General features: G+C 33.3%; 1 protein-coding gene across 3 annotated transcripts in view; it reads left to right on the top strand.

The window, feature by feature from the left end:
• Positions 1-22,001, top strand: part of LOC135126713 (uncharacterized) — an 88,675-nt gene that overhangs the window by 22,086 nt on the left and 44,588 nt on the right. For all 3 annotated transcript variants that reach the window (XM_064052816.1, XM_064052815.1, XM_064052817.1), the window contains exon 3: positions 17,076-17,199. In XM_064052816.1, coding sequence (XP_063908886.1) covers positions 17,076-17,199 — 124 coding nt within the window. The remainder of the gene's footprint in view (positions 1-17,075; positions 17,200-22,001) is intronic.

Genomic DNA, 22,001 nt, shown 5'->3' with positions numbered 1-22,001 from the left:
ATAAGAAACATTTTCATAATACCGCTAGTTTGAATAGGTTTCTATTCTGTCGATTTAAAGACCTAAATCGCATTATATAGCTATGCAAATCAATTTAATGATTATATGATTGTTGTCGTATGGGTCATTTTACTATTATTTTCCGACCAAACTGCTTGATTGATCGAGACAGTCTGCCATGATGGTTCGTACCGTTCTAAATTTGTTTGCTTTAGTATGAATTCCGTTTTAAAATGCGGAGAATTTCAATTCTAAGTAAGTTCATGAATAAGTGCCAACAATTGTACCACATAAAAGGGAAGATTTATTCTAATAAATTAGAAAAGTACGTGCTTTTTTGATAGAGTTCAAATTTTGATTTTTCTAATGTTTGAACTAACAGTTTTTAATCTTTGAAGATAAGACTAGTGTTATTTTTTTGAAAATCGTACGACACGAATACAGGCCAATAAGTGAATAGAATTTAGGACTGTTATCGCAGCAACCAAAAAATTTCCTGGAAATTTTTGTCGCCTTACTAACCTATGACAGAAATTAATAATAAGTGGAAATTTATTGTTGATTTAAATAAAATACACGATTATCGTAGTTATTGATTTAATTATATTGTGTCTAGATCGGTTAGGCACATGGATTTGAATAAAATAACTCAAATTGTGGCTGTTTGTGTCTTGTGCGATTTGCTTACCGAATACGTCCTCGGGCATTGATTAATATCCTGAAATTTTATTCTCATGCATTTCAAAACCGTATTAATTAGCCCGAGTGGAACACGAGGGCTAATTACGAAAAAAAAATCGGAAATAATCAATGCACTAGGGATATTATAAGTGAAAATTTTATAAATGTATAAACTGCGAAAATAGAAGTTTTGAAAATTTGTTTAATTGGTATTAGAGATTTATTAAAAATAATTATGTGAGCCACTTAAAACAAGTTAAGGTAAGAAAGCATTATAATAGGCTCCATTCGGTGAATGGCTACTTGCATGTTTTCTTCACGTTTCATGCTGCCAAGAGCACGGAAAAATATGCTTGTCTGTCTGTTCTCTGTCCTCTGCCGCTTGTCGTCTGTGTTTTCTTTTGGACAGATAATCTCTGAAAATGTTATAGACCGTTTGTTGTTAAATTTGATGTGTTTTAGGAATATCGTGGAGATGCTAAAACGTTAACCAAAATTTGTCTAATCATCTCCAGTAAGAACGCACTGGTGTCATCCTAAAATTGTGCATAGTAAATATCGAGGGTATAGAACGAAAACCCGGTAAGTGACGAAAATTCGAGAAATTACTTTTATATTCAGTACCGTCACTTGAACCTAATACAATCAATTTGGCCTTCCTTACAGACCATAAGCAAATATTCCTAGCTATTTGAGTGTCCTTGTTACAAGTATTTTACCTTGTGGATAAATCTTACTAAGTAAAAATAGATTGGTAATTGTCAGTGTTTCGAATTTCCGTAACTTACCGGGTTTTCGTTCTATACCCTCGATACATATTATTTAAATTGTATAAAGTATATTCCCTACACTTGTGGTTTATGAATCCGTTTTGATTTTTTGATTTTTGGAAAATACAATTTAAGTTTGAAACTACAAAACCGAATGCTTTGAAATGTTGCAAACATTTTAAGGTAGATGCAGGGTTGCTAAAAAGTATGGATACAGATGAATATTTTCGGAATGGTTTATCAGAACTCATTGAAATTTAGTACACAAGTAGAAGTATGTATTTGAACTCTATCCTCTAAAATGTTTTTCCAATTTGCATCATCATTTGTGTTGGATATATAAGGGCAACTTGATTTTTTTTAAGCACGAGGTAGTCAGATTTAATATTTTTTAAAAAAGGATTTTTTTTTGCATTCAGTAATGTAACATGTCTTTCTTTATTTGCACTGAAAAGGTAGAAAAAAATATACTACAATTTAGAAAAATACTAATTTTTCTTTTGTGTTATTTCATTTAAGTGTGTTATATTTACAATTACTTATTATTAACTTTTACTTAATTTTTCGACATAGGTGATCAACAACTAATAGTAGATAAAGACAACATATTGTAGGGCAAATGAATTTCACATTTTCCAAATTGGTAGCTGTATTCATACTTTTTGACAACCCTGTATAATAAACTTCATTATTTTTTTCTGGTTTGAAAAGCTTTGTTGTCCATATGGCTAGAGATACATGAATTTCTGATAAATCTTTAATTTAGTAGCTTTTGTTTTAATAAAACTGCATTCGAAAAATATGTAATTAAGATATACTATCACATTACTTAGAAGTGGACTAGTTCTGGGGTGTATGGGTGATTAAAGTATGATAGGTTAATGAATTCAGGAAAACAAGCTCTACAACAATCTTAATATATATATATGTACATGTATATGTATGTAGGGTGTCATTAAAAAAAAATTGCATGTCCTAGACAAGCAAAAAAATTACAGGTGTCAAAACACATTTATAGGGTATCATTTAGTTTCTTACATTATTATTTATTTATGATTAGAGGTTATTACAAATAAAAGTTTGCAAAATCAAATGTTATGATTTTTCGAAGAAGAGGGATTTGTTGGAATTTATCAGGGACCAGGGAAGTCTGGTCCGAATAATCTTCGATCAATTTTTCTTTCATAGAACTATCGCAATTTTTTCAATTTTTTCAAGCTTTCGGTTGCGGGGTTTCGATTTTGGTTTCCACTCTTACTACAACTACAAAATAGTAATATATATATCAAAATTGGTATGACATCTCAGTTAAGGTTTGAATTTATTTTTAGAAACGGCAAACTATTCAACTAAATTTTGATACCTTCACAAAAACTGTGACATCATATTACTGACTGGCATTAGAATACCAATATGTTTTCAAGAAAATTTGAAGGTATAACTTAAATTTGTCGTCAAATGATTTCGTAAGAACTACAGGAAAAACAAACTTGAAATCAACCGTGTTGTTACCACATGTTTAAGGTGTGCTTGAAACTGGGAATAACTTATAATCATAAAGAAAGAAAATAATAAGTTATTTATACATAAAAATGTGACGAAACTATACGTTTGAGCAACATTTGCTCACCTTCACTATTACCTTGATTTCAAAGCCAGTTGGGTACGTTCAGATTATCTGAGATATAAAATTCATAAATAAAAATAATAGCACCAAAACAATTTGAAAATAGACATTGCTCAAAATTTGTCCGTTATAGAAAAAGAACTAAAAAAGTGAAAATACAGAAATGAGATATCGCTTCTGAATGTACATATAGAAATATGGATCTTTAATTTAGTGTCGCTTTATATTTCAAGAAGGAACAACAGGTTAAAGACGTTTGAATGTCTTGATGGCATTTAAAATATATGTCAGAATCTCAGAAGAAATTATTTTTAGTACCACCAGAATATATAAAACCTTAGTTTTCGTTTTGCTCGTCTTCAAATTAGGACGCGCCTTTAGGCCACAATTACTTTGCGTGTGGTTTGTCGAACCTCGGCGTGTTTGCCGCAGAAATGCTCGCTTTCGTATTGAATAAAAATGATTAAAGGTTTGGCTTGTGATGGTTATGCCAATGGATAATTTAAAAAGGGGTGTTGTTAACGTATGTATTATTGTTTGTGTTTATAAACTGACCTGATGGAGAAGAAAAAAGTATTAGTAGTCAATTTGAAGTTTTTGTTTTGTTGTTTAAAGTCGTTAACAGTTGAAAATATGGTTATGATGTGCAGTAACAATCTACTTTGCAATCTTAGAGTTTTGCATACTGAAAGAGTGTTGCAATAGTTGTGTTGGTGCTTTTAGAAAATCATTGTGCGTATTAAATTAGTGCTTGTAAAGATTTTGTTGTCTGGGTGCTTTCAAATGGCTTGCAACAAATTAAAGTTTTTGTTTTATTAATTTATTGTTTCTAATAATGCCAGAGAAATTAGAAAAAGTTATACAACTTCTTAAAATGTCTTAGTTTAGATTTTTATCCAAAACTCTAACATGTGCTACAGCGATGTCATAGTTAGTATCAATCACCATCCGTTACAGTTTCTCATGTATGAAAAATGTATGTTTGTGCTGAACGAAAGAATTAAAAAAATCTTTGGAATTGTGAGGCGTGACGCCCGTACTCTTGACAAATGGCGAGATTTAAATCTCTTGTGCAAGTTGTGCGAGTATACGGTTGGTTCCCTAATTATCATTTATCAGGAGCCTGATTGTAAAGTGACGTGAGTGGGTTCGGTTACTCTTGTACACTTTAATAGACAACAAACGTGTTTTTGTCGGCCTCATCGGCGACGAGTATCGCAAAGCTCATAAGAAAGAATTATTGTGATCCAGAGCCAGTGGAGATGTAATCGTTTTTCCGTCGTATGGCAGCCACTCGAATCTATAGTTGTTCGCAATTAAATTTTACGATCTCATTAATTAGAGAAAATTTTATTGGTTGATGTTGAAACGCGACCAGGCTGAATAACAGCAGCGGCGTGGAACTGAAGCAAAAACTGAGATGAAGAAGTTGCGTTCGATATATAGGCGGCTGTGCATCGTAGGTAGGCGTACTCGAATGACATTCCAGCATCTATCATCAGGGTAGACTATAAATCTGTTTGTGTCTAAACGCACCTGTTGTCTCGTATTGTATCCGAGCATTAACACTTTTAAAACTGACAAACACTGAGAAAGTCTGTGGGATTGTTTTAAACTTTTTACGAAGAACATCTGGTCGGAATGTTTGCCAGATCCGTTCAGTTCGACGCCACTGGTAAATGAAAAAATTTTACTGCCCATGGATCAAGACCTCAATCGGCAATTAGTCACGGCGTTTATTCTTTTCCTGAAACTCTAAATTCCCCTGAAAATAAACAACCGAAAACTCTTCCTAGATTTACACTCGGCACTTCCGAGAGACGGTGTAAACGTTGTTGGTGTATGTTTTCCAGATAAAACTTCCTAAACGTGTTTATATAATTTACAAACAGCTTAGGAAAGTTTTGATGAAGTTGGCAAGTAGTCCTGTCGAGTTAATTTTAGCAGTTGGTGGATTTCTCGCTAAATAAATGAAAGGTCGGAAGAAGAAAACATCTAAATCGTCAAATTGAACCACAATACGAAGTGAAAACAAAGGGTGGTGAGAATTGAAAGGCGCCTAAACCAATAAAGGAAACGAAATTGAGAAGTTTGGTCAAACATTTAATGAGACATTTTCTTGAGGCGGCTCTTTCGGGAAATAAATTTTCTTCGACGCATCACAGCGGTTAATTTAGAAACTTTACTCTACGGAATTCAGGACTCGCTTCGCTCTCATATTTTTAATTGGCTTAATATCAGATGCTCGTTACTTCGACAGTCCGTGAAATAATTTTTGTTTTATCGGCAAGGAATCTGATCGTACATCGATTTCAACTTCTTGTGGAGCAGAAGCATATCACCTTGATTCTGCTAGCCGCCGATGTTACCAAGTGCTGATGATTACTCCTTATTAGATTTTTTAATGCATAAAGTGTTCAACATATATTCGTGTTGTGTATTAGGACAACAACAATTTACGAGTACATGACTTCTAATATTATGGAAACCACTGAACAATAATAAGGGGCTTGAGAAGATGTCGAAGTTTATTATGACAACCTAAAACAAAACAAATAAATTATCCGCATTACACATGACAAAAATTCAACTTGCTTAGTGAACCCGTTGACACTTGTGTTATAGTGTTTATCAATGTAGGTATTTGTTTGATATTTTTAGTTACATAATAGTGTATTGACATTAAATCTAAATTAGACTTCTTTATTAATAACCAAAGTTTGATAGATTTGTTTTTAATCGTGCGGAGGATGAACAGTTTATTATTAAATTGAGGTGACTATTATAGTGTGACATTTTTTCAGCGTGTAACAAAATAGATTAACTACAGTAGACGTTTCATTTTTGGAATTATTTCTTTTAAGTTAAATATCGCTGTGGTTATTTTAAGTAATCTATCACTGTGGTTGCTTATTTTGCTGAAATTTATAGCAGTTATACCTTTTTCGATTATTAACCTTTTGTAATAATGAAATTAATGAGTAGTTGACAGTTATTAAATTATTACATTCCGTTTTTGTATGAGTAAGTTTAATTTAAAATTTTTATTTTTAGAAACATTAACTTTGGTGAATTTATTAAAATTATTGTTTATTGTATTATTAATCAGTATTGTTTAATAAACACAAAATTGTGATGTGCAACAAAAACATTCCAACTGTCTGTAATCTTTTTTGTAACTTTGTTTTATGGAATTTTCGGATACAGTGAAAACAGTGAAAAATCTATACACTGTTAAATTTACGTCCCAATTGTGTCTTGAGTTGACTACTGGTCGCCACACTTACTTATCGAGTCTGTCTACCCGGCCTTGTGATAATCATGTCTAAAAAACTTCAATTGGTTACGAATTTAAATTTAATATTAAATGTTAATGCAAAAAAAAAAGAAAATTTAATAACTTGTTTTAAACCTGCTAAAGCGAGTCTGCCGAAAAAATTGATCACAGTAAATGACATATGAAAACCTTTTTTTATTGGTTATCGCTGAATTAAAAAAAAAAAATTAAAAAGAGTTAACCACTCTGGAAGCGTTTAAACTCAATTAACTTACAAAAATGGACACTTGAGACAAGTGTCATCAAGTAATGTTAGTTGTAGAATTAATTGATTTGCGATCACTAAATGGTACTTCAATTAAAGTTAACAACTTGAAAGTCGACAGATATTGGCAGAATAATTTACCAAATTTTGATTTCAGTCAGACCTCTTTAAATCCTGTTTCTTTTTTACAATAGTATACTAACCAACGTCTTGTGGTAATTGCCAAGATATCTACGTATTTAATCGCTTTAGAGAAAATTATTTAACTGCAGATTAATACACTATAGAACACGTATTTTACGATCTTATACAACGGTATTTTTTTCAAGCTGATTCAGGTTAAATGCAAGTCCAAATTATAAGTAAAAAATGTCCAGTTTTAGCAATCTTCTCTTTTAATGGTCCGTAGAAATAGAAGTTAAGAAAATTTGGGTCATTCTGTTTTCAAAAAAAGTAGGCCAATTTTTTACAATTTTATCACCACTTAATTATCGGACAAAACAAATCTGTGACTCAACTTTGATAATGTAAACATAATTTTAAACTTTTGGAACAAAAATTCGATCTAATTACAACAAGGACTAGATTGTGTGATGTTAAACACTTTAATTTGTCTAGTAAATCAGTGATGTAGACTTTGTGTTGCAATCATTATCATGCTTTGTGTTGGTGAAACGTCGGTTCATACGATGAATTTACCGTTATTTTTCTATTTTACTATACGCGGCGATGTACATACGTACCTTGCGACTAAAAAAGATCTGGATTCGAGCAGTTCCTACACGTACACTTCTAAACTTCTATTACGAAACGGTAATGCAAACTCATTCATTGTGTTGGTGATTGATGGATATTATTCATATTGGAAGTTTTCAATAATTAATATGCATGAGATTTTATACCTGAGTTACTTCTGAGTATATTTTTGTTTTCCGTTTCATGGAAATGGTTCGTCAACCGCAATATGTTATTAATCTTTGGCATTTAAGTTGACTTGTGGTCAATTCATTTGTTCAAGGCTTCTCGTAAACTGGCGTTCCGAAAATCGCCGAGGTGAAGATTCTAAAAGTAAATAGGAAGGAAGAAAACTGCGCATTTAATAATGACTTTCATTAACACTTTACTGCACATCCATAAACCAAACAATGACGTGACTAACTTTTTAAATCATATAATATAGATTAGATTTACATCTGTAACACTACTGTTTTGCAATCACTAGTTGATTAATTTAGCTCGCAGCTCGGTCAGTACTTCGGAACAATTTACGAGTAAACAACACAACAATATGTATCGAATTAATTATCACAATGTCTAAAATTTGATAAGTTTGTTATTGAAGTGTTCTAACGTGTCCTTGAAAGTTACCTTCGTGAGGTTAGTGACAGGTGGTTAAGCAAATATTTCTTTAGTATCAGTTCCAAGTCAGTTGTCGGCAGTTGTAAAGTTTTTCCAGTAGTGTTTGCATTTTATGATCCTCGAACATCCTTATTTGTATCCTAATCATCAAAAGTCATAAAACGATTTTATGGATGTATCTTTTATAGATGGTGAAGAACGACACGTACCTAACATTCTTAAATTCGTCCTATTATGTATGTTGTGTTAGTTAATTGGTTTCTGATCAATTTTTTTTTTAGTTTCCTGTCGTTGGTATCTTCTTTAATACTGCACGTGTCACCTTTTATTTGTTCCTTTTCAGCTGTTGCATTTTTACTGTTGCATAATGTGCAGCAGATGTCCTAAAAGGGTTTTAGACCGTGATCGCATAGTAATTTTTTTGTCTTGCAAAGAGGTCTGTACGTTAATAAAAATGAACTGTTAGTAACCCCTTCGTCTTCAGAACAAGTTTGTTCACAGAAAATGATAAGTGGACAATTTTAGTAGCAAGGTGTTAACTTTGCAAATTATAAAGAATCTTCGAATTAATGATCTGAGAATTTTCCAACCACAACGAAATAATTGGGCAAACAAAAAACTCGTTATGTAAAGTTTTCAAGGTTATCGAGTAAAATTGGCAGCTTAGCAATTTATAAAGCCTACCATATCCAGTTAAATAAAGTAATTTTAGGTGTTTATGTTTCTGTAATCAATCATTGCTGACATGTTGGGTGGTATGGGTTGTTAATTAAAAAGAAAAAAAGTTATGTTGACGTCCATATGTCTTTCTAGATGATGAAATTAGAGTGGTTGATAAATGTTTGCGGCCTTATTTTGACTTAAAATGGTGTTTACAATGTGGGAAGATTGTTTTAATCAATTTGTCAACGCGTAGTGATCGATTATTACATATTTCAGAGGGGTTTTTGGAACTTGAAACGCGATTCTAAATCTTTTCCTTAGGAGAACGCTCATTAGATTTAGGTTTTACATAACTAAAATTGTTCATATATATAGCAATGTACACGCGTTTTGGAAAGAACTAAACCCTAGTTGTTGGTATCACAGTACCAGAAACTAGGCTTTTGCGAATACGAGTGAATTTGTCGGACTGAGCAGATGGGTGAGGCCTGCAAATAGTATTCGCTAAAGCACGTTCTGGGCGAGTGATACACAAGATTTTTTGTGTCGATTTTTATAATATGTGGTAACATGTTATTGAATTATTGTTTTTGACGGTGCATAACTGAAGATAAAATTCTGTAAGGGATCTCGTATAACCTAAAGGTAAAAGGACGCGTGCAGCGATCAAAAACCTCGAGTTCGAATCCAGCTTAATGCTGAACATTTTTTTTGCCTTTATTGGGTTTTTCTACATTGCACACATTATTTACTTTTTTCCTTGTTTATAAATTGTTTGAAGGTATTGAAAATTTGGAGATGGGCCGCCAGATTCGCTAACTGATTTTTATTAGGTACTACATATTTTATAAACGAAGATATCTTTTTGTTATAAAATTGTTTAAACACTGCTCATGTAAGAGATTACCGGTAAGTTAACTGTGATGCATTCTGCGTTGATTTTGTTATGCTATTTTACTGATTATAATGTTAAGTGTAATCCGACGTGCGTCACTCCATTAACCAATGAATTTTCTCATTTACATAAATCAAATCAAGCGAAATTCATGAATTTAATTCCAGTTTTATAGCAATTACTCTCGTAGGTGTAATGCAGTTAATGCGTTTTTGTGATCGATAGTGAAGTTATACTGTCAACAAACCGCACCACCATTTGCACGTAGTGGATTGTGACTCGTTCTGGTTTCCAAGTGCATCCTATTATTCTGGCGCCATTCATTCGTCATTTTGACTCTTTAGCCGGCATCCCCGCATAGTTTCGGTTTGGTTTTTGCGATAATGTCGTTCGCTTTGAGTTTTAGTACCTGCGTTCCGGGCAATAAATTAAGATAGTTCCAGTCCATAATTTTCAATGCCCGATTAGGTGCGTTCAGTTTAGCAGCGACCAGTTTCATGTACAAAATGAATAGTAATGATGCGAATCATTAATGGGATTGTCGCGTAACTCCGACGCTAGATTAAAAGACAATTAAACAAGATTAAAATGGAATGACAAAGCGGTGCCTTGTTTCCTCGCAGCGCACGAAATTAATTCATTAGCGTCGCGCTGGGGGCCCCGATTACACAGATAATCTGTATCAGACTTCATTACTCTGCGTCCTGGTTTTGTTAAGCGGTTTCTCATTATTCCTTCAACAATAACGGGGGTGACACGACATCCTTTACATATCTAGGTTTTCAACGCGATCACCTGAATATTTTTGTCGCAGTGTGCATTGTGAGACGGAAGAGAAATGCGTGGTATTCAAAGCGCAATCAGAACCTTATTCTCAACGGCTTATATTTTAAATCCTTTTTACAGTTGTATTTATGAAAACGCGAAACGGATACGACTCTATTGTTAATTAAGCACATGTTCGTTTTATTATAGTGAATAGCAAATGCCAATGATTCGAGTTCATGATATATTGTTGGAAATTGCAACGTTTAAACTTAAACGGCCGCGCTGTGAGAAGCTTTGAAGGTCACAGACTTAAGTAATGATAGCCCCATATTGCTGTTAAAGTAACCAATTACTAGTTATATGCATGAACGTCTGCGAAGTATTTCTACTGCCCGAAAAGAAGTGCTTGCAAACAAAGAGATGGGTAGAGAAGGTGAAAACGATCATTGCAGTTGCATGCCGAAGCCACACCGAGAATGCAAAAAGAATATTAAATGATCATTAGTTAAGTGGAAGCAAATGCGAACAAAAACGAAACAAGCAAGTGGAGTGGTCAATATCTACAACAATAATTATTCGTCGACTATGGGCGTTATTAAACCAGTTACTCTTCGAAGGAACGAACAATACTAGCCTAGAAGATGTATCAGATTTATGATATTCGATTAATACGGGTGACTATGCATCATTGTTAGTACGAGACTATTTTACAAATTTACGCCAACACAGTTGACTATACAGTTGTAATTTGAGCACTCTGTTGATAATCATCAAAGCGCCTTATTTTGATTTGGATTCTCACTGCTAATGTATTGATTTACCCACAGAGTCCATTTCTTCATTTAAACTATCTTGAGGTTTTTGTATTGACTGGCTTTTCAGGTTCAGTTATAATAAGGTTAATAAGCTAACAGATAAGATATCGTCTTGTGGAGAAAAATGTGGATGTCCTATCCTATTATGGTTAAGTGGCTTAAATAAAATAAATGTGAGAGATTATAATTTGCCTTGAAATGTGGGTGTTACAAGCTTCGATATAAATGCAAACTCTACTGTTTCGAAAGATTAACTACCTTTAGCAGCAACAGTTCCCCGTTTTACTGTTCGGAGTTACTTCACATTTATTCACCCTTGTTTAATTTACAAAATCAATGGGATGGTATAAAACAAATTCGAACTGGAATTTGAAATAGTAAAAGTAAACTAACATTAACTAAGCAATAAATGCCATTTTGAAGGACATTGCAGCAATCTCAATTCTTATTCAGAAGAAACAATATTTTCAAATTTTGGTCACATTGATCCATTCTGAGCTGTTTAGTTCACCATGTGAATTTTGACGAAGCTAAAAGCATTAGACGAATAACTCCAGATTCATTGGATTAACTAAGTAAAATATAATATGTATATTCAACATTTTATTGCGTTGTAAATTTTAGATACAGCGCAGTGACTAAAACTATGATTTCCTTTTTTTCGGTAGATCAATAAATTTGCAAAACTGCTGTACATGTAAGGGAGATATTGATGGTTAAGGTGGAATATGGTTTTCAGTTGAATGTAATTATCTTTCGTAAGATACTTTCATAAATATCCCAACAATTTATTGGACCCGATTGTTAATAAAAATTGAGAATGTTTTAGGAAAATTTTCATTAATTTACCGTGTGGGAGGCATGTTTTATAAAATAACAGTTTCGACAATAAAATTAAGCAATTTTTTTCCCCGAAAATCTATATACCAAAATAGAGAGATTTCATAGAAGAAAAGTGAAGTATGTAGTCGTTATTTTTACAAATTATTATGGATTAATTTCGTTTTCAGTTATCTACACTGTAAAAAAATTTATGGGGTAATTTTATTTTTAAAGATATTTTTAAAAAGTAATGTAAAATTACATTTTTTTACAGTGTAGGCACCCTTGCCAACAATCGTTGATAGATAATGTTCGTGACTTGGAATAGAAAATTATGTGTATTGATGAGTATTATAAAGTAAATCTTCAGAAAATTAAATTTATAATTAAATAATGTCATTAAAAAAAAACATGTTCGTAGTGTAAAGGATAGTGATAACTTTTCTATGATTTTTAAAGTAAAAAAATTCGGTCGATAAGTTTGTTATTTGTTTGAAAAAAGCACCAAAACTGGTATTGATTTTCCAGTGAACCACTTTTGGAAACTTGTACAAAATAGAGCAAAAATTTTAGGGAGAGATCACACTGCAGTTCTTTTATAATATGCACCCTTTTACTTCTCAAACGTAAGCCAAAGAAGTATTGTAATACGTTTGTAGTTGTAATGTATTGTAATATGTTTCATGACCCCCAGAGTATGAAGAAGTAGGTACTCCGTTTCGTTTTTTTCCTGTCCTGTGTGTATCTGTGTTTATATTTTATTAGATAGATGATCTCGGAAACTGCTGAACTGATTCTTGCGAAATTTTATATCTATGTTAAGAATATCATATAGATGGTAAAGCGCTAACTAAAATTTGTCTGACCATCCCCACTAATAATATGATGACGTCACCTCAAAATTGTGCAGTTCCTATTTAAATTGTATAAAATAACATACCTACTTGTGGTTTATGAATTTGCCTTGACTTTGTTAATTGTTTTTATTATTTTTATGTTTAGCCTTTCTAATAGTAAAACTGATGGTAGAGCGCTTGTTTTGCATGTGAAAGCCTCGAGTTCGATCCCCGGCATTTTGAATTGTTCTGTTGATCAAATCAAGAACCGTTCACCCCCTTTCCAGACACTTTGGGAATACAGTACTTACACTTACCCAAATCAACATGTCTTTGTAAAATGTTGATGACACATCACAAAATTTTGTAATGGAAAAAGTCAGTTGAAACATACGCATATCATGCTCTTATATCTTTACCTACACTTAATACATATCGTTATTTTAACTTAATAGGGGTTATCAAAAAAATATAAAATTCGCAAAATCAAATTTTATCATTTTTCGAAAAAGCTATGTGTTGGTTGCACTGTATTTCAGGGGCGAGAGAAATTGCATCTAAACAACTTTTGACCAATTGTTTTGTTACATTATTATAATGTGTGTGTTAAAATAAAAAAAAAAATCATGTTTCGGAATCTATTCTGATAAAAATAAAATAAATTGTCGTTCTTTTTTATTATGCTGTTTTTCCTTAAAAAATTATATAATGATGATTTTTTGTGTGTGGGCTACAAGCGATGAGAGTATATCTATCTACTCTTCTAATTGTGAAATGTCATTGGTAAATAAAAAATTGCGCAATGACGGATACATGGATTCATGTAAATTTCGTAAATAATATGGAGGAATTGCCCTTTGGATTTAGTCCTGTACTAAAATATTGTGTGAGCTTCTATTAGTTATATGAAATTATATCACCCCTCGCCCACCACCGCATCTTCATTGGTAGTGGAGCAACAATGACACCTGGTTAATAAAATTCTTGATTATAAGGAATATTCCATTAATTGAGTTTCTATGTATAAGAAACACAATACAACGCAAAAAAAGAAAATGAACAAACTCATCGTCAACCTTGTAGAGAGTTGTATAGTGTTTACTGTTTGCTTTGATAGCTAGCTATGAACATGTGATAATGGTAGAAAACTATACATAACTAAAATTATATACAAAATTCACTCTCAGAATGTATAAAAAGAATCTATTGATTAACCATAACTCTTGGGTTATTTATAGTAAAAATGTCACAAGGTTGTGTAAGAAACACCTGTATTTCATCATAATAACATCGTTAATTTATCTGATAGTTGTAAGGCTACATGGTTACTACACCATTGACACGGTAGTAATGCTGCCAAGAGCTCTGACTTGAAGGCCATAATTTAAATATTTTCAGATGCTGCCAAATTCAAGAACATTAATTCACCACGTTTGGACAATAAGTAGTAAATAAATATTTTTTGTATCTATTTATGCGTCGTTTCACCTCGTTCCAGATCGCCCATCACGAGACCTACTTGCAGAGCTTTAGGAACTTCTCAAGCAAACATGTTTTAAAAGTTTACTGATCATAAAACAATATAAATATTATGATTTACATAAACATAACTAGGTAAGAGCTATTGTTGCATTAGTGCGTCATATTTTCATTGTTTAACTTTGAGCACATGACTCAAATATTTAAATGATTCTAAAATTTTTCCCGTGGCAATCATACATGATTGCTTGTTTTTTTCCCTGGTTATTGACACGGTGCTGTAAAAACCTTCCAAACGAAGTTATTTGCTTAAAATCGTGTTTGGCTGCTCGCTTCGTTGGAGCCTCGTGCGAAATTTATTGTGTTCAATGAGGTGTTAAGCAAATCGCTAATGACCGAGGAAGAGTCGCAAGAAAAGTGAATACGTATTGTAGTGGTGAGCAAACACGACGAAGGGTAGGTATGTTTGAATAAGAAGCTGCACAATGTGTCCATGCATATTCATAAACACTGCAATCTGTAAGAGCCTCCGAGTCTTGTTTTGATGACGCCCAACAAGACTGTCTACTGCAGCTTATTAATTCGCAAACGATTATAGAAAGGCCCGGATTTAGTCAGGCCTTCAAGGGTTTGATGATCATTTGTTTCATTAAATTAGATCTGCTTCGAGTAGGTTTTGTGCGAATCCCCAACGTTCACAGTCCTTCGGTAAACATAATCTCGCCCACTAATTCAGATTTGCATAGGACTCGGTGCTGCTGTGTGAACATGCATTTAACCAGCTCGTTATATGAAGTTATATAAACAGCGAAGAGAAGTCTGTTAGACAGATATATCGAATTGTTTACACATATGGAATTGCTGCTCGAAAATGCACAGTTTTTCTGATGGGAAGAGACTATCTCGCTTGGCGTTGAATTTTCAGAAGAGGTTTAAAATTTGCTTTGTATGCAGCAATAAAATAGCACGCAATAAAGTCACTCTTGTATACATATAGGTGTTCTTCCTTCAGGTTCTTGTTCAATTGTTTGTACACAAATCTCAGCCACGAACATCTGCACATCTGCTCCGAATTGTATGGCCCTTCGTTCGTAACATTGGTCTTGGCAAGTTGTACCTTTTATTCTATTGTTTCGCTTCGGAACAAGTATTTCGCTTAACTTGCTCTACAATGGATCACTTTCACTACAAGAGGGCATTATGAGGTGTCTTGTACACACACTGCTTTTTTGTATTTTTTGTCGGTCTGATCATTTTATTCAACAACTCTTATTATTCTTCTTTTATTATTCTAATAATCATGTGGCAATTGAAAATATTTGAAGATATTATGTAATCATTTTTATGATAACGTGCTTGTATATGTACAATACTTTTTTCATAACCTTGAAAGGTTAACCTTCTCTAATACAGAGGATAAAATAAAAAAAAAGTTATAAGTTACAACTATGATTTTGCAGTTAATTAATTATTCAAATCGTTGGATAGAAAAATTGTCGGTATTTTCCGATCCTTATATCCTTGTTGGTTGATGTAATGTGATTCCAAGATTTTGTTTTGGGTTGGCTAAACATATTGGTAACTCGTTAAGATATTTTCTCTTGGTAGGTAAAGTTGAAATCGAGGATGTTACCTAATGTAAGTTCTACAGTTGTTGAAGATGTTGTTCATAATATAGAAAGTGATTTGTTTGTGGTTAAAATTTTCACAAACAATTTCCCCTATAAACAGTTTTCTTAATAATGCGTACAGATTAATTGGTGTCGTCCACTTTTATGCTACTGTTATTGCTAACATTTAGTTTTTATGAAAGTTTTATTTTTATCGTTGCAATAAATAATCTGGGGTCGAACTTGTAATTTTGGGAATACCTATCTCTTTTGTTTTCATTTGTATTGGCTTGTATTTTCTAATGCGAGTACCAAAAAATAGTGGACTATATATTTTTTGTAATTGTTGTTAGGGTAAGGCACTTTTTAAATAAGCATAAAAAGTACTCCGACAATCGTAAAAAAAATATCTGTGATCTAAAAGCGTCGAAGAACATTCACATTGCAAAAGTGGCATGCAGCGCAATCTGTAGAACGTTCATCTAACTAACATTTCAACATTATTGGAATCGCTGCAGATTCCGTAATCGCCGAAGTCGACTCGTCGACAATAAAGACTGGCAACCGATCCGCACAAAGAAGCTATTTTGCGGACAAAGACTCCACCGACAGTGGATTATATGACAGATTGACTTCATCAGTTTTTATGATCATCCGAATAAAGAGAGGGCGATATAAAAGGAAAAATTGTGGGATTTTTTTATGTGGTACGACAGTACGAGACAAATCAGTAAATCTAATCAGCTACGCGACTACGAGTTTATTAAAAATGTCTTTGAAAAACATTTTGTTGATTTTATCTGAATTTTATATCGTCTTCATGATCTGGTTTCTAATTAACTCCACTGAGGACACAAGATGTTATCTAATAGGTGTTAGTGAATTCTGAATAGTGAGGTATTAAATCATTGAACTTACTGTGTGCTGTTCGTATAATTTCTAGAAGCGAGTTTCGATCTTTATCACTTCAACCAACCGTACCTAGAAGCTATTTGGTTCATTAACCGAGATGCGAAGGTGTTGTCTTTGATTCTATACTTTGTTAAATGGGAAACCATAAATGTGTTCATTGCCTCCATTAACTTGACATTAACACGTTAAAGCTGTTTGAACATCAAGATTGAGATCAGATGTTTCGAACTTGTACTTTTTAAACGTTCTATTTTTAGTGTCGATTGTTGCATTAAAATGTGTTTTCTCTCTTACAGCCCAAGTAATACAGCTTTAAGTTCTCCGGAACAAGTCAAAGAGTATCTTCTCACCACGGGCACATGCAAGTGTGGATTGGAATGCCATTTTAAGTATGATAACACCTTCAACTTTGATCCAAAGGTAAGTGGCGTGCTTCGATGAAATTCATTGTGGCATTCTACCCCTAGAACTGTGCAATAAGTCGTAGGGACCGTTCAAAAGCAACAAGTTTGCGTGGATTAAAGTTATACCGCACCGAATTTGGCAATTTCGATTCTATTGTCTTACGAGAATCGCATCATCCACTCCAAAGTCAGTGGTTATGACGACACTACCACTAACTTTGCGTAGGGGATTTCAAAGTTTGACTTAATTTTATTGACGTAGTCATCTACTCGTACCTGCTGCAGGATGCAATTTAGCTAAGAGTCAGTGAACAGCACTTGTCGGTAAAGCGAGCGTCGTCGGTAAAGATAAGGGTGTTTGTAGCAAACATCATTTGAACGTCTGATACAAAGGTAATCGTTTTTAGCGTTACGGGGCGAACAACCTTCCTAGGAGATGCACAAAGAGACGGGTGTGAGGCGGCCGGTCGGCGGTGCTATCGATCGCGAGCTGGTCCGCGTCTACCGCGTCTGATGTGCATCCTCCGGTGCTGGAAATCATGATTTATCGCCGAAATAGAGCCGTAGATAAGAGAAGTTCGTTGAGGTATCGATCGACTCCGTATTCCGGTTAAAGTTGAAAAAAATGACATCGTACATTTTTGTCTACCTATAACGTGGAAACAGATTATGATATATCGGTGTCCCATAAGGTTTTTTCTAATGATATTGTCGTTTTACTTGTAGTTTTGATTTAAATTAACTCTTCTTTCCATATTAGTACTATCATTACGCGGTTTAAAAATTCGTCGAAGTTTCTTTGGACAGAACTTCCCTCGACCCAGAAGTACAAACAAGTCCAACAAATCGCGATTCTTTGAAAAATGATAACATCAAATTTTGCGATGTTTGTTTTGTGATAACCTCTATAAAGTAAAAACTAGCGGCATAAATGACACTCCCGCCGCCCGTGCGCCGTGGGGGCGCAAATTGCAAGATCCACTTGTTTCGGAAATTACTTGTCTAATAAAAATGAATACAGACGCCAGACAGACAGATAGACCGACAGACAGACGGAAACGGGAGATTACTATTTTCGTACTGTAGGGGCCATGAAGCGTCGATAAAACATAAAAGTGGGCATTCCTCCACTTCCGGAGCGTAAGCTATAGTAAAGTAAAAATAATTAGTGCCATTAAGTTCCAACTTCATAATTGAGATCAGTCGAAATAAGAAAGGATTACTTCATATTTTGTCCTGTTAGATGAAAAATAATTTAAATTTAGTCAAAACACAAAAAAGGCTTTTTAACTTGTGTTCAGGTTGAATTGTCAACACTTTGTGATCTAAAAAATTGTAGTTCAACATTAAAAGTTTACTTTAATGCTAGAATTAATTTACAATTTTTATGTCTAGAGAGCAGTGTAACTAAGAGAAGTTTTTTTTTTTTAAGAAAGGTCTGCTAAATATTTTGAAAAATGTTCATAAAAACAAATTTATTGTTAATAGTGATTTACTTATTAAAAAAAATAACTCTTTAGCGTTAATAAATAACTTAAACTAAACTTTCTCAAACTCCGCTCGGCAAGGTGTTTTTGAGAAGCGAATATTATCTTAATTACTATCAGTGTTCTTGGCGTGTGAAAGCTAGAAGTTTACGGGTCTTTATGGATACTGTAAAACGAGAAAATTCAATTTCTGGTCAACACCAAAAAGAACGCCGACCATGTGGACATTTCATAAATTAACCGTCACAGAACATTCTGCCAAATTTTCTGCCTTATACAAAAAGTCATTGTAAAATAAAGATACTGAATCGTAACTTGTTCGAAAATATTTTATTTATCTGTTTGTAATGTGTTGCACATGATTCCAAAAAATATTAATGGTTTCTGTAAAGGCATTAATTTTGTGTACTAATAAAATTTTATGGCTCTGGTGGGTGCATTTAGGTCAACAGTGGTCGAACAACCTTCCCGGTAGGGATCTTCGTCGATCCTTCACAGACGACGCGTGCTGTTTTGAAATCAGTGTAAATTTCGGGATGGTGTTAAGGAAAATTGTTCGTGAGAGACCCACTCGCCTAAATTCTGAGTTAAAATAATTTCATGATGTTGAAACTCACCCACATACAAACACAACAAACGTACAAGTTTCTATTCGACAGTTGTCAATGGCCAAGCTACTGGAGATTCGCTTCTTTAGTTTTCAGCTTATAAAATTCAGTTAGTATAAAAAAATAGTGTGCTTACAGTATTTAGAAGTGAGGCAAAAGTGTTTTTACTTCCGACGGCAAAGTTCGTTCACAACGAGGAGCAAGTATGGGTTCCGTGAAATTACGAAATTTTTGCTAAAATTCTTTAAATTAGTGTAATAGATTTTTACTTGTGTTAGAAAATGTTACATTAATGTAAAATCAACTCCGGTAATGTGTCAATGTACCCATGGCCTAACTGGAATGAGATAAGTTAAATTTATTCCAGTGTCATAGTTAATTTAATTAAAACTGTGTTACATATTTCTATTGTCTTGAAATAAAACAATTAATCACAAACGCTTGTTTGATATGCTCCAGTTCTTATACTTCTTATGTATAACCACATCAAAACATCTTATTTAAATCAATAATGCCAGGTCACATTTTATCAAACCGTCACAGATGTTCTTCCGAGGTATTGTAAAAAACTTCCATGGTGATGCTGTCACCGCATCGAAATTATTAATCATTTCGTAAGAGGCGGATCCATGCCGACTCAATTTTTGAGGTACAATCGTTTATAATGGCTGTGTGTAATTTTGTGTAATTTAAACATTATATATAATCACGTTTGCCCGCGAGGATTGTGTACATATTAATGCATTTTACTTGTTAATAAGGTCTATTTTTTGAGGATTGCATTCTGACCAAGACTTTGACCATGCGGTTGTCTAGAGGCCAATTTAAATAGGGAAATAATGAGTTCATCAACCCTTCCTGAATCTGAATACACCTGTAGACTGGAAAATTGATGGTAATTTCCGGTACCAAAGACAGGCGATATAGGTGTTGTAAATGTCCATATGCCTCGAAGGCGTATTAGTTAATAATAATGTTTTTCATGAAAGCTCCAACGCTTGGAGATATTTTGAAAGAAATAGTGTCTTGATCTTGCAGCCTAGGGGATAAGTTAAGAGTTTTATTGAGGAATTTGATGAGTTGATTAGATAGATTATTTTTAATTAGTTATTATTATTATTATTATTATTATTTACTCTATTTTTTTTTGTTGACGCACTTGTGAAACACCTAGAATGGCAGCTTTATCTTACACGCAGTCAACAGCGGTGGCAACACCAGTCGTCAACAATTATAAGCCATTTATTTAACTGCGATATTTTGCATGTCATATTTTTACTTCCCAAACGGAAGTTAATGAAGTATTGTAATGGGGTTCATCCAGCGAATGACTATTTTCATGTTTATCCGACGTTTCATTGTCCCTAGAGTACGAAAACATAGATCTCTCGTGTCCATCTGTCTGAGTGGCGCCGTCTGTATCTATTTTTATTAGATAGACATCACCTCAAAATTGTGCATCGTAAATGTTATTTAAATTTTGGAAAATATTACTATATTTGTGGTTTATGAATCCGTCATGATTTTTTACCTTGGACATCTACATTTATGGAAAAGAAATTATAATTGTATAATTACATTTTACAATTTAACTTTGAAACCACGGAACCAAATGCTCTGAAATTTTCCAAACATTTTAAAGTTATCATAAACATGGTAAATCGTTAATCACAATTTATATGTAGGGATCACCAAAAAAAAGTAGAATTTGCAACATGCAAGTTTTATAACTTTTCAACAACCAATTTTTTAACTTTAGATCAATTTTTTTTCAAACAAAGTACTGTAGAAATAAATAAGAAATTTTTATTAAATAGAAATTAAAGAAAAAATGACATCCGATACATCGCAGGAATATCTTGTATATAACCTTGTTCATAAGTGATGGCTCTACGTAGACGTTAATCCATTTTAAAAAAGATAGCACCTTCGAAATGTGTAAACGTTCGAAACTAGTTCCTTTCGTCGACAACTCAGAGACGCCCTATTTAATTGGAGTGAAATTTGATATGGATCTTTAACATTTAATATTTTTTACGAAACTTTTTGAATAAACATCTGCTTTGGAAATCATATTTGTGACGTGTGTGTAACAACAGTTATTGTGAATGACGTACGTCGCAATAAAAAAAGTAATACAATGTACATATAATGTGCAACTACACCAAATGTTTTCTCTTCATTTTAATATATCAGATGGCATATACGTGATTGTTTTATTGGTGTACTGTATATAATTAATTAACCTGCCATACTGTTATAGCTGCTATTGGTTATAAACTTTAAAGCGTGCTCAGCGAATATAGCGTTTGATAAATCGTTGCATATAGTTAAGTTTCAGTGGTTCGTTGGCCGATTAAACTTTTTCTTCTGTTTTAAATGAAACGGTGTTGTTTGCCGTTTTGTTTAAATTTTGCCGTAACAGGCAATTATTTAAACTTGTCACATATTGTTGAGTTGTGTCCTTTGCTTAGGAGTGTAAAGTTTGTCCAGAATTATAAGAATTTTATGGACTCCCAACGTTAATTTGTTTCACAGCTCAGGCGTCAATTCTATTGTACAGGTAAAGAGCCTGTCAGGGGAAAGCCGATCTTTTCTGTACCTGAGTTCGCCCCGCTCTTCAGCTAAACAATAAAACTGACAACAGGGCTGTAAAATTGAATTAACTTTGGGAGTCCATAAAATTCTTATAATTCTAGACAAACTTTACAGGAATAGTCATT

The sequence above is a fragment of the Zophobas morio genome, unplaced genomic scaffold, assembly GCF_036711695.1.
Source record: "Zophobas morio isolate AGI-343-1 ecotype UQ-CSIRO unplaced genomic scaffold, CSIRO_AGI_Zmor_V1 ptg000011l, whole genome shotgun sequence".
NCBI classification, from domain to species: domain Eukaryota; kingdom Metazoa; phylum Arthropoda; class Insecta; order Coleoptera; family Tenebrionidae; genus Zophobas; species Zophobas morio.
Note: the sequence above shows the minus strand (reverse complement) of the source record. Positions and strands in the feature narration are given on the sequence as shown.